Source organism: Nicotiana sylvestris, chromosome 9 (genome assembly GCF_000393655.2).
Source record: "Nicotiana sylvestris chromosome 9, ASM39365v2, whole genome shotgun sequence".
Taxonomy (NCBI): domain Eukaryota; kingdom Viridiplantae; phylum Streptophyta; class Magnoliopsida; order Solanales; family Solanaceae; genus Nicotiana; species Nicotiana sylvestris.
The window spans coordinates 132,368,764-132,384,646 of record NC_091065.1 but is presented as its reverse complement, the minus strand read 5'-3'; the positions used below and the strand labels follow the sequence as shown (position 1 = coordinate 132,384,646).

At 42.5% G+C, this 15,883-nt stretch overlaps 1 protein-coding gene across 1 annotated transcript; it reads left to right on the top strand.

Annotated features, from left to right (window-relative positions):
* The first annotated feature begins 14,465 nt into the window (after positions 1-14,465).
* On the top strand, positions 14,466-15,430 carry LOC138878237 (uncharacterized). Its single transcript, XM_070157903.1, has 2 exons — positions 14,466-14,852; positions 14,939-15,430. The coding sequence occupies exons 1-2, from the start codon at positions 14,466-14,468 to the stop codon at positions 15,428-15,430; spliced, it is 879 nt and encodes a 292-aa protein (XP_070014004.1).
* The last annotated feature ends 453 nt before the right edge of the window (positions 15,431-15,883 follow it).

Below are 15,883 nucleotides of genomic sequence, written 5' to 3'. Positions count from 1 at the left end.
GAAGTGATCTCAACATGCCTTTACTTGTTTACCTCAAATGTCCCTATTATCTTCAAAATTATTTCATTGATTGCTTCATGACTAAACTGAAATTTTAAGACCAGGTCGCGAATTACGCATACATGTCATGTTACTAGAGTCAACAGGAAAAGAACTATAAAAGAAAAGAGAACTAAACGAAAATGACTAGAAATCACAGAAAACAAAAAATTGCATGAGACAGATGGTGACAGGGTTTGGACAGCAAAACAAACAAACTAAACTGGGGCTACAAACCTAGAACAAACCTAGACAACACTAAACAGGCTACTAGACTAAACAAATTAGGCAAAATAAGAGGATAGAAGGGTTTGAGTCACAAGATAATATCTGGATTACAACCCTGAAATAACCCGGACAACAGAAATGACAACAAAATAAACCACCAAAACTCCTCCCTGGCTAACCAAGATAGGAGCGTCTTTCCAATTGCCAAGCTCGGTATCTTAGCCATTGAATTCTGCATCAACATTACTAGGACCTTCACAAACTTCCATCACATTGTTCTTAACAAATTGCTTTTGGGTTCCCTTTCCTGGCTCGTTCTTAAGATCAACCTCTGATAGCACTGAAAACTTTGCAGCGCGTGGGCTTTCGAGGATCTCAGAAGAATTTTCATATTCCTTTTTAAAACAAATCATACTCACCATATGTGTCTCATTACGAACATGCGATGGACTTTGACTAGTGTCTGTTGCATCTGGATTTTGCACAACAATGTCACCTGCATCAATAAGCTTCTGAATTGCCTTTTCAGATTCTAACACTTCTCTATGTCATGCCCCGGGGCATCTGAGCAATATGCGCACCTTTGAGAAAATCAAACTTCTTTGGAAGAGAGTTTGACATTTTTATCTGGATCGGCTTCAACATGTCCAATTGCTTCAACTTTCGGAACAAACTGGCGTATGACACTCCCAATGGGGTGAAAGCCTTTTCTTTTTTCAGCAACCTCTCATTCTTAAATGCTTGATTGGGCCGGAAACCTGATCCACGGGGTTTTCGATAGGCTCATATGGGTGGATAGGCATTTTGTGGAGCTGGGTACTGAGAGAGTGACGTACGATTTTGGGAGTTCCGTGGAGAGAAGTGGCATTGGGGAGGATCATCTGGTGCATCAGGATATCCATGGGGACGATGTCGAGGCCGGAAGTGTTGATCGGGAAAGCCCATCGGATCATCTTTTCTATTTCTCTTTCTTCCACCCAAGCTTACTGGGATGTTCTGAATGTTTTTCGAACAACTCATGATTTTACCTGATTTGATTCCCTCTTCTACTAGCTCCCCTATTTTTAACACATCATTGAAAGGCTTTCCCAAGGCCGGGATCAAATGACTGAAGTAGGTGGGCCCCTGGGCTTTTAGGAAGAGCTCAACCATTTCTTGTTCCCCAATCGGGGTATTGACTCGCGCAGCCTGCTCTCTCCATCTGAGTCCAAATTCTCTAAAGCTTTCCTCCAGCTTCTTTTCCATTTTAGATAGGGAGAAGCGGTCTGGGGTAACACCTGATCTTTATTGAAAGTATCGAACAAAATCTTGAGCCATGTCACCCAATGTAGGGCACTTACCAACATCTTGACGATTATGCCATTCCAATGCTGCCCCAATCAGGCTCTCACTGAAGTACGCCATCAACAAATCATCTTTCTCGCCAACACTTCTCATTTTATTGCAATAATCCCTCAAATGGGCTACCGGATCCCCACACCCATCATACAAGTTAAACTTTGGCACTTTAAACCTCGCAGGCAGATGAACGTCGGGGGATATAGACAATTCTTTGTAAGACATGCTACCCTGGTCTCCCGTTCCTTGCTTGTTCATTGAAGACTGTTCTATGCCTTTTAGCCTCCTGGGTATCCCATCTTGCCCTTTTCTTCCTGTGAACTCTTCATTTACAACATGAGACCCATCCCGCGGACCCTGCTTGTATGAATTGGGAACCTTGTGGGCAACCTCTGAGGGGTAATATTGGGCATCATGAGCTTTGAATGAGTATTCATTGTCGGGGATAGTAGATGTGACAGGAGGGCAATTTTTGGGAGAGGTAATTGGAGAATGAGTGATGGAGCTACTAGGATGGTTGGGAAAGCTGTGATAAGCGGGTAGATCTGGAGAGTATGGAGGATCATCTGGCATTGTGTCCGAAGTTTGGGTAAGGGCAGTATCTAGGAAGCTAGGTGGTGGCGGGGGTGGTGCCTTCCCAGTCATCCAAGCCTGATACATGTCAGCCATGTGTTGTTTTAACATTTTTACCCCTTCAACCAACCCATTGTCCTGTTCAACCAACTGTTTCCGGGCACCGGTATCAACCAACTCAGTTCTGTTGTTGTCTGCCATTGCCTTTTAACTTTGTGTTGTAGAGAAGAGTTACCACTTTAAAAATCACAAACCAACCACCCTTCCGCTATGAATATAACAAAATGAAGCCATCACGTTAGCGTTAGGGCATTTAACATAAGATAATCTCACTTTATGTGCAATGCACCTAGCCACAATTATCGGTTCTAAAATGACTTCGAGGGTACAAAGGTCAGTTGGCATCATCCCTTTGTTCATTTCAACCTCTTTTTTCTTTGCTTTTCTAGCACTTACTGGCTTGCCCATTTTCCTTCATTTCTATTTTTTTAAGCATTACTCTCTCTTTCTCTCGTATTTCACATCCCACAATTCCACCTCTTTTTTCTTTTCTTTTTTTCCTTTTTTTTCTTTTAATAAAAAAAAATGATTCGATCGGACCCTATGTAGGTTGCCTACGTATCATGACCCCGCATGAATCAGATCTTTGCGTAGTTCTGACAGATTGGATACGGACGAGAATAAAGAAAAAAACAACTGACGTATAGCAAACACATTTTTTTTCCTTTTTTCAAAAAATGATGAAACATGTAAAATCTTTCTGGATTTTCTTTTCTTTTTTTTTTTCGATTTTTGATTTTTGAAAAATAATAAAAAAGTGCAAAACCCTTATTTCTTTTTTGAATTTTCAAGCTCTCTTTTTTTTTCTTAACAAAAATGTGACAAAAAACATAATTAGGCCCCACTCGCTTTATCTTCACACTTCACCCTCTCCTTTTCCTTTTTTTTCCATTTTTTTTCATTTGCCCTCAATTATCGTTGGTCCGCGAAATGACCCTTTTACCCTTGAAGAAATGCAACATGTAGCACATAGGATGCATCAAGATGGTCTGTTATTTTGGGTACACATGTAGCACCTGTTATTTTGGGCACAACACCTGGTCGTTTGGACAGCACAGCATCGCCGGCAGCGTAGGGTCATTTGGACAGGAACAACGACGCGCAGGGGAGGGTCTAGGGGTCGTGAAGAAGAAGACGACGCATGTAGGGGGGTCTCTTGGGTGTCAAGGCTGCGCAGCCTTTTGCTGCTTTTCCTTCTTCTTCATGCGCAGCTTTGCTACTTTTTTTCCAGCCCTCCTCCGTTATTTTTTGTTTTTTCTTTTATTTATATAGTCTAGGTTTAGGTAGGGTTTTAGGTTAAGGGGTATGAGCCTAGGAATTATGGGCTTGGCAATTATGGGCTAGGTCCAAAATTAGGCCTAAAGATGGGTTGCTCGAGCCCAAACTCTATTCTTTCGTTGCGAACGAGATTAAAAATATAGGCCCATTTGTTAATTATTCCTACTATTCAAATAGTTATTAAAATAAAACTAACCATTAAAACAAATCTATTTTTGGTATTTTCAAATATCATATTAAAATAAAAATACGATACTTTTTTTTAAGATTAAAAATGACTACAAAACATTAATGAACCTATTTTTTGTAATTTTTGTTTTCTTGTAATAAAATAAAGTAAAAGAGTCAAAATTACTTAAAATATTTATATTATGCCTAAATTAAATATTTACGCGCTAAAATATGAAAAATCCTGAGGAGGGTCAAAAATCACATGTCTACACCCGGGACCTCAACCAAAAGCACCAACAAGACCTATACCACTATCCAAACTTATACCAATCTTGAAAACACCTCAAAAAATATCGAATCAACCAAAACACATTGGATTCAAGCCTAAGGTTCCAAAATCTTCCGAATTATACTTTTGATCAAAAAGTCTATTAAACCACGTCCAAATGACCTGAAATTTTGCACACACATCCCAAATGACACAACGAAACTACTGCAACACCCGAAATTCCATTCCGACCCTTATATCAAAATCTCACCTATCAACCGAAAAATGCCAAAATTCCGATTTCGCCAATTCAAGACTAAATCTACTCTGGACCTCCAAAATACATTCCGATCATGCTTCTAAGTCCCAAATTACCTCCTGAAGCTATCCAAACCATCGGAACTCACATCCGAGCCCTTTAACACATAAGTCAACATCCGATTGACTTTTCCCAACTTAAGCTTCCTCAAAAGAGACTAAGTGTCTCAAACCTTACCAAAACCTTTCCGAACCCGTGCCAACCAACCTAATAATACAAAATACAACTGAACAAGGCAATAAGAAGTAGAAATGGGGGAAATGGAGCTGTAACTCATGAAACGCCAGCCGGGTCGTTACATCCCCCCTCTTAAACGAACGTTCATCCTCGAACGAGTCAAGAAACATACCTGAAGCCTCAAATAGGTGAGGATATCTGCTCCGCATATCCCACTCGATCTCCCAGGTAGCCTCCTCCACGGGCCGACCTCTCCACTGCACTTTCATAGAAGCTATATCCTTTGACCTCAACTTTCGAACCTGACGCTCCAAAATAGCTGCTGGCTCCACATCATAAGACAAGTCACCATCTAACTGAACCGTGCTGAAATCCAGAACATGAGACGGATCCCTAATATACTTTCGGAGCATATAAACATGGAATACCGGATGCACACCCGACAAGCTGGGTGGCCAAGCAAGCTTATAAGCCACCTCCCCAATCCTCCGAAGTACCTCAAAAGGCCCAATGAACCGAGGACTCTTCCCAAATCTCATAACACCCTTTATGGGTGAAACCTTCAACAGTACCTTCTCACCAACCATGTAGGACACATCCCCAACCTTCCTGTCAGCATAACTCTTTTGCCTCGACTGCGTTGTACGAAGCCTCTCCCGAATTACCTTCACCTTTTCTAATGTATCCTATACCAAGTCTGTCCCCAATAGCCTAGCCTTACGCGGCTCAATCCAATCAACATCTACACTGCCTCCTATACAAAGCCTCATATGGAGCCATCTGAATACTCGACTGGTAGCTGTTGTTATAAGAAAACTCTGCTAGCAGTAGAAACTGATCCCATGACCCTCCAATATCAATGACATAAGCATGCAACTTGTCCTCCAATATTTGAATAGTGTGCTCGGATTGCCCATCCGTCTGAGGGTGAAAAGTTGTGCTCAACTCAACCTGAGTACCCAACTCTCGCTGCACAGACCTCCAAAACTACAAAGTAAACTAAGTGCCCCTATCTGAAATGATGGAAACTGGGACACCATGCAAATGTACAATCTCTCGGATATAGATCTCCGCCAACCACTCTAAAGAATAGGTAGTACAGACAGGAATGAAGTGCGCGGACTTGGTCAGTCAATCCACAATCACCCAAATAGCATCGAATTTCTTCAAAGTCCGTGGGAGCCCAACTACAAAATCCATAGTGATCCTCTCCCACTTCCACTCTGGAATATCCATCTACTGAAGCAAGCCACCCGGTCTCTGATACTCATATTTCACCTGCTAACAATTGAGACACCGAGCTACAAATCCCACAATGTCTTTCTTCGTTCTCCTCCATCAATAATGTTGTCTCAGATCCTGATACATCTTCGTGGCACCCGAATGAATAGAATACCGCGAGCTATGAACCTTCTCCAGAATCAACTCACGAAGCCCATCCACATTGGGCACATATATCCGGCCCTGCATCCTCAATACCCCATCATCACCGATAGTCACATCTCTGGCATCATCGTGCTGAACTCTATCCTTAAGGACAAGTAAATGAGGATCATCATACTGGCGCTCTCTGATGCGATCATATAAGGAAGACCGAAAAATCACACAAGCCAATACCCGATTGGGCTCCGAAATATCCAACCTCACGAACCGATTGGCCAAGGCCTGAACATTAACCGCAAGAGGTCTCTTCCCAATTGGAATATATGCCAAACTCCCCATACTCACCGCCTTCCTACTCAAGGCATCGGCCACCACGTTGGCCTTCCCCGGATGGTACAAAATAGTAATATCATAATCCTTAAGCAACCCCAACCATCTCCGCTGCCTCAAATTGAGATCCTTCTGCTTGAACAAGTGCTGGAGGCTACGATGATTAGTAAATAGCTCATAAGACACACCATACAAATAATGCCTCCAAATCTTTAACGCATGAACAATGGCAGCCAACTCCAAATCATGAGCATGGTAGTTCTTCTTATGGGGCTTCAAGTGACGAGAAGCATAAGCAATAACTCTACCCTCCTGTATCAACACACACCCAATACCAACTCTCGAAGCATCACAATATACGGTATATGAACCTGAAGCTAATGGAAAAACTAACACTGGAGTTGTGGTCAAGGCTATCTTGAGCTTTTAAAAGCTCTCCTCACACTCGTCCTACCACATAAATGGATCACCCTTCTGAGTCAATTTGGTCAAGGGCGATGCGATAGATGAGAATCCCTAAACAAACCAGCGGTAATAACCTACCAAACAAAGAAAGCTTCGAATCTCTGTGGCCGAGGATGGTTTGGGCCAACTCTGAACCGCCTCTATCTTCTTTGGATCAACTTGAATACCCTCACTGGACACCACGTGCCCCAAGAAAGCCACTGAACTAAGCCAAAACTCGCACTTGGAGAACTTTGCATAAATCTTCTCCTCCCTCAATCTCTGCAACACAACTCTCAAATGCTCTGCATGCTCCTCCTAACTACACGAGTACACCAGAATATCATCAATGAAGACTATGACAAACAAGTTGAGATAAGGCCGAAACACACTGTTCATCAAATGCATGAATGCTGCTGGGGCATTGGTCAGCCCAAAAGACATCACCAAGAACTCATAATGACCATATCAGGTCCTGAAAGCCGTCTTAAGAATATTCGAGTTCCTGATCGTCAACTGGTGATAACTTGAATGGAGATCAATCTTGGAGAACACCCTCGCTTCCTGAAGCTGGTCAAACAAATCATCGATACGAGGCAACAAATACTTGTTCTTGATTGTTACTTTGTTCAACTACCTATAATCAATGCACATCCTCATAGTTCCATCCTTCTTCTTCACAAATAGAACCGGCGCACCCCAAGGCGACACACTAGGCCGAATGAACCCCTTATCAAGGAGTTCCTGAAGCTGCTCCTTTAACTTCTTCAACTCCGCTGGTGCCATACGATAGGGTAGAATAGAGATGGGCTGAGTGCCCGGCACCAGGTCAATACCAAAATCAATATCCCTGTCCAATGGCATGCCCAGTAGGTCTGCAATAAATACATCGGGAAAATCTCTCACAATAGGAACATAATCAATACTAGGAGTTTCTGCACCGATATCCCTTACAAAGGCTAGATATGAAAGACAACCCTTCCCAACCATATGTTGTGCCTTCAAGAATGAGATTACCCTACTAGGAACATAATCAGTCGAACCTCGCCACTCAATCCGTGGCACACCCGACATAATCAATGTCACTATCTTAGCATTATAGTCCAAAATAGCACGACACGAAGATAGCCAATCCATGCCCAATATAACATCAAAGTCTACCATACATAACAACAACAGATCCACTTGGGTCTCCAGACCCCCAATAGTCACCACACATGACCGGTACATACAGTCTACAACAATAGTATCGCCCACCGGAGTAGATACACGAACCGATGAAACAAGAGACTCACGGGGCATATCCAAATAACGAGCAAAGTATGATGACACATAAGAATAAGTGGAAATAGGACCAAATAATATAGAGGCATCTTTATGGAAGACTGAGACAATACCTGTGATCACGGCATCTGACACAATAGCATTGGGCCTAGCTGGAAGTGCATAGAAATGGGCCTGACTGCCACCTGATCGACCTTCCCCTCTAGGGCGACCCCTAGCTGACTGTCCTCCACCCCTAGCTGGGTGGGTGGGTGGTGGTGAATTAACTGGCGCTGAAGCCGATGGCTAACTCCTCTGCTAAGATGAACCCGCAAGACGACGAGGACACTGCCTCCACATATGACCCATCTCTCCACACTCATAACAACTCCCGAGTGCTGGAGACGGGGACTGAAGGGAACCACTAGCACCAGAATGATTAGCAGATGCACCTGGCATAGAAGAGCCCTAAACTAATGGAGCACGGGACAAACTCTGAGCTGGAAGGGCGCTAAGTGACGACTGGCCCTGATGAGAACTATGAGAACCATGACCCAATAACGCCCCACGATAATCTAGGTGAGCTGGCTGAGCATGCCTGAATGGACGACCTTTGCCGTGCTGGAACTGTCCCCTCGAAGGAGAACCACCATAACTACCAGATCCTCGAGACCTCTTAGCCTCCCTCTCATCTCGCTCTTAGAGATGAACTGACTCAATCTCACGAGCAATGTCTACAACCTCCTAAAAAGTAGCAACAAACACCCTCTTCTTGGTCATGAGAATATGAAGCTGATATGTGAGGCCATAAACAAACCTCCTAATCCTCTCTCTATCTGTCAAAACCAACCAAATAGCATGATGAGCTAACTCCGAGAACCTCATCTCATACTGCATCACAGTCATCTCTCCCTAACGCAACCACTCGAACTGCCTACGTGGCTCCTCACTGCGATATTGTGGCATATACTTCTCCAAAAAGAGAACGGAGAACTGCTACCAGGTAAGGGGTGCTGCACCAATAGGCCTACGCCTCTCATATGCCTCCCACCAAGTGAGGATAGCTCCAGAAAACTGAAAAGTAGTGAAAGCGACCCCGCTGGTCTCCAGAATACTCGCTGTATGAAGAATCCTCTAACACTTGTCCCAAGAAACCCTGGGCATCCTCGCCCTCTGCACCACTAAAATTCGGAGGCTGAAGTCTACCAAACCACTCCAACTTGTGCTGCTCGTCCTCTGGCATAGTAGGAGCTACATAGTCCTGAGCAACTACAACCGGCTGGGCTGGATGAGCCCCCGGTGTCTGAAGTCCCTGCACGACCTGCTCAGGTGTGCGAGTGGCAGGAGTCTGAGTGCATCCCCGGCCTGGGAAGTAGCTGTGGCTGTAGTAATTGAGACTGCCTGAGCTAGGCCAGTGCATACTAATAGAATCTAAGTTAGGGCCTCCTGAAGACCCAGAATCACAATGGGCACAGCTGGTGCCAGATCTGGTACTGTTGGAGCATTTACAACTAGGACCTGATCCTGAACTGGGGCGACTAGTGGATTTGCAAGTGCTGCCCTCGCTGCTGTGCGAGCCACACCCCTGCCGCTACCACGGCCTCAACTGCGTCCTTGGCCTCTAGTGGCCACAGCTGGTGGTACTAGTGGTCGTCCATCCTGACCGGTAGCACATGTCCTCACCATCTATGAGAGAATAGAATAACAGAAGTTTAGTACTCGGATCAATAGATTTGCATGACAAGAATTTCAAATATATGAAGTTTTTCGTAAAGGTTCTGCAGCCTCTCGAGGATAGATACAGACGTCTCCGTACTGATCCGCGAGACTCTACTGAACCTGCTCATGACTCGTGAGACCTATGTAACCTAGGCTCTGATACCAACTTGTCACGACCCTAAACCCATACCCGGTTGTGATGGTGCCTATCATGAAACAAGGCCAGCCGACACAACATTCAGTTCATTTTTAAATAATTAAAATAACACAATTTAAGTCATTAGCGTGATTAAATCCCAAAAGAAAATAGTGAAATAGTACAATTTGCAGAAACCAACACTGCCCGACATCGGGGTGTCACCAGTCACGAGCATCTAACATAAGCCTAAAAGTATGAAAGAGTTTACACAGTCTATTATAGAATGAGAACAAGGGAAGTAAAATAGGAGGGAGAAACACTGGGCTGCGAATGCCAGGCAACTACCTAGTGGACTCCGAATAGCCTGCTGGGAGCAATCAACCCTCACTGGCGGGACCTGAAGCTCCTGAATCTGCACACATGGTGCAGGGAGTAAAGTGAGTACTCCAACTCAGTGAGTAATAAAAATAAATGAAGACTGAGCGATAAGAAATCACGTAAAACACAACATGCTATAAAGAGGAAGAGTAAAACCAATAAAATGCAATAAAACAGTGAAATCTTATAAAAACACCTCCGTTCAGTATAAGCTTCTTTAAAACACCTTTTTAACAGTTAAACAAGTAAATCAAAAGCAACGAGAAAAGATAAACACATAAAATCAGCCCCTCAGGCAATAACATGGAACAACCTCAGCCCCTCGGGCTATATCATATATCTCACTGGGTACCCGCGCTCACTGGGGGTGTACAAACTCTAGAAGGGGCCCTTTATGGCCCAAGCAAAATATCAAGTCATCTCTTGGCATAATCAATAGGCTCTCAGCCTCAAATCAAGCCACCTTGTGGCGTTCAACTCAGGCCCTCGGTCTCATAATCATAATTAGTACAACACTGTTGTGGCGTACAACCCGATCCCATAATAATCCTTACAACCTAGGCCCTCTGCCCTACTCAGTCAGAAATCTCTAAAAGCCACTCGGGCATAATAAAATATGATGCTCAGCCCAAAATATCATTTAAAGTATTAAAACAGGGTAAACATGGATGAGTTATAAAAATAGTATAATGTAGCATGACTGAGCACAAATATAAAATTAAACAGTGAGGAAATAACATTAAAAATCCCCTAAGGGTCCAAATAGTTGGCACGAAGCCCAAATATGACATTCAGCCCAAAACATGATGATAACAAACAGTTTTCAATCAAATACACAATAAAACAGTCATACAAGATGGACTAAGTCACAATCCCCAACGTTGCACGACCCACACTCATTATCTAGCATGTGTGTCACCTCAATATAACACAACGATGTGAAATCCAGGGTTTTTTACCCTCAGGACAACATGTAGAATCATTACTCACCTCTATCGGTCCAAACTCTAGCCCGTGATGCCCTTGCCTCTCGAATTGGCCTCTAGATGCTCCAAAGCTTACCAAAATCAGTGTATAACCATCAAAATATGCTAAGGGAATAAAGCCCACTCGAAAATAATCAAATTACATCACAATTCCTGAAATTAACCAAAACCCGACCCCCGGGCCCAGGTCTCGAAATTCGATAAAATTTACATCAATAAACTCCATATCTCTCCACGAGTTCATACATATCAAAAGTACTAAAATCCGACCATAAATGGCCCTTCAAATCCCCAAGTCAAGGTCTCCAATACCAAGCCCTAATCCCCAATTTTTAACCCTTAATTTCCATTAATCTTAGGCCAAACTAGTGAAATAATGCCATAGGATCGATTTTAGGTTCAAAGATATTACCTCCAAGCATTATCCCTTGAATATCTCTTCAAAATAGCTTTCCCCAAGCCCAAACCCGAATAAAAATGGTGAAGAACAACTCAAAAATCGCAAAGGAAGCCTTTTATACTTTCTGGCCTAGGGATTCCGCACCTGCGGCCCCATTAACACTTCTGCGGTACCGCTTTTGCGGTCCAAGACACCGCATATGCGATCCCCACTTAAAACCCAGGCACCGCATCTGCGATGCAAATCCTGCACCTGCGCTATCGCATGTGCGCTTCCTCAAACGCTTCTGCGATTCCAGCTAACTGATGTGCCGGAGAATTTCGGCATATTTAATACAAATTGCATAGATTTTAGCTTGTTTTAATTGCAATAATCTTTTATACTTATGTAATTTTTGTGTTTTTGTAGTGTATGAGGTTTAAGGACTTAAGAGCATGGAAATGAAATAAAAAAGCCACAAAAGGACAAGAAAAGAGCAAAATGCATCGCAAATGTGGAAATGCGTACCACAAATCAAATATGCGGACCGAATAATGCTAAAAGGAATCGCAAACCCCAACATTTTGTTGGCGAAAGTCCAGTGCAAGAAATGCGGTCCAGTATGCGATCACATATAAGGTTTGCGGGCCGCATAATGGACTGCAAACTCATTGTGAAAGTTGCTGAAGGTGGAAAATGCGATGAGAAATGCGATCCCATAAATACAATGCGTACCACAGAACGTGAATGTGATGAAGGCCTAGAAACTAGGGTTTGAAGATGTGATGGCCATGACGAGAATGCAGACCGCATGTCTGTTATGCGACAGATATGCGGTCGCATAATTGACTTGAAAGGGTATTTTTGTCCGATTTTGGTCCCGAGTTTTGACCCACTATAAATAGATTTATTGGGGTTTTGTGGGGGCATCTTGTCTGGTTTTTGGAGCTACAATCCAAGTCTTTAATATTCCTCTCTTTTGGAAGCTTTTCAAGGAAGAATCTTGTACTTTGTAAGTTTTATGGCATTAAATATTCTCATCTTTTTGTATTTTAGCATGTGTAGCTAACTTTAAATACTAAGGCTGTGGACCCTAAATGGGTGTTATGTTAATGGGTGTTTAACATTGAATATATGTATAATTATTGGTTGATATATATTTATTTCTCATTCTTCATTTATTGTTGGTGGTTGCAAACATTAACAGGTGCCATTAAATTCTTTCTTTACTTGGGAAAGTGAGTTAGAATTTGGTAAAAGTAAATATCAAAGACTCAAGGCGTTAAACCTTGTTTAATAAAATTGCTTAGGAATAAGCGGGTTTTATTTGGCATATATTGATTGTTCTTACTTGCAACTCTTTTACATTTGGAAAATCATAAAGAGGAAATACTATCCAACTATTGGAAAATATTTGGTAGTCATTTAGAAATCATTTGCATATCTAAAGAACCTACCATTAGAAATATATCATATTAACACTGATAGCATTACACTTCATTGAAAGGGACACAACCTTGGTTTCCTTAATCAAACTATTTACATTCTCAGTGTTACAATTAGTTATTTCTTCAAATCACAGTTATATCATACTCTTGTTACAATTAACCGAATAGAATTACGACTTAAGTCAAGTAACACACTACTCGAGTAACCTTTTCATGCCTATTCCCTGTGGGATTCTACCCCAACCTTGTTGGGTTATTATATTTGACACCGATTGCCTTACACTATTTAATTAAAGTGTAATTTTAGCGTATCAAATTTTGGTGCCGTTGCCGGGGAATACGGTTTTGAATTACTAATTAGTGTGTGCTTTACTTTACGTCTTATTCTATTCCACCACACTTTGCTTTTTTGCTTGGTGTTGATAGGAGAACATTGCTGAATATAAAGAAGAAATGGAGGAACAAATGGAAGAAAATCCTTTTGCGAACATAGATGAGTACATCAAGGATACAAATGCTATTGCACCTCCGGTTGTTGGTGCTGCAACTTTCAAGGTGAAACATGGTTTAGTCCTTATGCTCAAAGCGGAGGGGTTTTTCAGGAATTCCACTGATGATGATCCGACACAACATATTAGAAACTTCTTGGGTGTGTGTGCGATGCATAAGCAGAATGTCTCTGATGATGCCCTAAGATTGAGGGTGTTCAAGTACTCACTAGCTGGGGACGCAAGGAAGTGGCTTCAAAATATGCCACCAAACTCCATTCATTCTTGGCCTGAACTTGTCCGAGCATTCTTAGCTAAATGGTTCCTGCAAAGTAAGAAGTCTGGGCTCTGGGATAAAATTTTCTTTTTCAATCAAGTATCGGGAGAACATCTACATGAGGTATGGGATCGATTCAAGTTATATTTAGTGAGGTCTCCCAACCATGTTTTTTCGGATTCTATCTTGTTGGAAAAATTCTACATAGATTTGGATCCTATGAACCAATCTATAGCCAAGAATGCAGCTGATGGATCTTTCATGGACAAATCATTCGCAAGAGTCACACAAATACTTGACAAAATGGCAAAACATAATCAATCATGGCACTCAGAAGACACCACAGGTGGAATTGCATATGGTTCTCCTTCCTTGACCACCATGATCAAGGAAAATCAAGAGAGAGATCAAGTGATTGCAGGGCTTGCCACAAATGTCAATGTGTTGACAAAGATGTTCACCGAAAGCCAAACGAAGAAGGTAAATGTGGTGGAGGATGTGCAACCTATATCAAATGAAGACTTTGAGGAGGCAAACTATGTCAACAACTCTCAAGGAGGTTATCAAAGGCAACAATACCAAGGTCAGGGACAACAAAATCAATGGAGGCCTCATCCGCAAGGGCAAGGCAACCAATAGTGGCGAAATGATCAAGGTGGCTCAAATCAAGGAAATTGGAATAACAACAACAACTTCTCAAATCGGAGCTCAAACCCGTAAGTTCCTCCAAAGGGTCAATATTCAAATCAAGGTTCCTCAAGTGATTCCAAGTTGGAAAGCATGCTTGAACGGGTATTGCAAAATCAAGAGAAGTCCGACACTTCTATGAGGAATATGACCGAGCTTGTTGGCTCTCATACCACATCCATTCAAAAATTAGAAATGCAAATGAGAGACCTCTCTAGGGAGGAAAATCCGAAGCAAAAAGGGACACTTACAAGTGACATAATTGCGAACCCAAAGGGTAGTGGGGGTGGTCCAACTTCTAATGTCATGGCAATTACTACCCGGAGTGGGAAGGTACTACAAGGAGGGAGTGAACAAGTGGTTGAAGTTGAAGAGTCCGAACAAGAGGTTGAGGTTGAAGAGCCAAGTGTTGTTGAAGTTGAAAAGGTTCCGGAAGAATTGAAAGTGCAAGAAGAAAACCGGGAAGAGGTAAAGGAAAAGGTAAAAGAGACACCAAAAACTCTACCACCTATTCCTAGACCTCCTCCTCCATTCCCTAAAAGATTTGCTAGGAATGTTGATGATAGAAAACTCGAAAAGTTGAATTTCAAGAGATGCTGGGTTTTGCTAAATATTTGAAAGACTTGATTACCAAGAAGAGAACCACCAAGAATGAAGTGGTGAATGTGACCCACCGGGTTAGTTCCATCATTGCAACATCCACCGTTCAAAAGAAAGAAGACCCGGGAGCTTTCACCATTCCTTGTACTATTAGGGAACATGATTTTGCAAGAGCCCTTTGTGATAATGGGGTTAGCATCAACTTAATGCCTCTTTCCATTTACAAGCAAGCAGGGTTAGGCATGCCAAGGCCCACAAGTATGAGATTGCAAATGGCTGATCGTTCCATAAAGAGATTGGTAGGAATTGTTGATGACGTGCTTGTTAAAGTGGGAATGTTTTATTTACCTGCCGATTTCGTAATCCTTGATTGTGCGGTTGACAAAGAGATCCCTATCATTTTGGGGAGACCATTCCTAGCCACAGGAAGAGCACTAATGGATTCGGGAACGGAATGAGATCAAGTTCCGTGTGAATGATGAAGAGGTCACATTCCAAGCAAGAAAGGTATGAAACTACCACATGAATATGAAAGCATCTCAGTGATTGATGTTGTTAATGAAGTGGAAGATGCATTTGAAATGAAGATGGAAGAACAATGCCTTGGTGAGGCGTTGGCGGCTATTTTGGTGAACTTTGATGGTGAAGATATGGAAGGATATATGGAATCAGTCAATGTATTGGAGGGGCTTGGGTCCTACACTTATGCTCCGGCGAAGCTCTTTCTCGACTTGGAGAATAGAGCAACTCCTCCCGCCAAGCCTTCTATTATTGAGCCACTGCAACTAGAGCTCAAACCACTTCCACCACACTTGAGGTATAAATTTCTTGGCTCAAATGATACTTTACCGGTAATTGTTTCTTCTTTGTTGAATGATGTGCAGGTAGAACAATTGTTAGAAGTATTTAAG

What these genes read in the sequence shown, in the direction of transcription:
- LOC138878237 (XM_070157903.1), top strand. Translation starts at nt 14,466, where the DNA reads ATGCTTGAACGGGTATTGCAAAATCAAGAGAAGTCCGACACTTCTATG. An exon ending in GGGAAGAGGTAAAGGAAAAG is followed by an intron (nt 14,853 to 14,938) that starts GTAAAAGAGACA and finishes TGTTGATGATAG; the next exon opens with AAAACTCGAAAAGTTGAATT.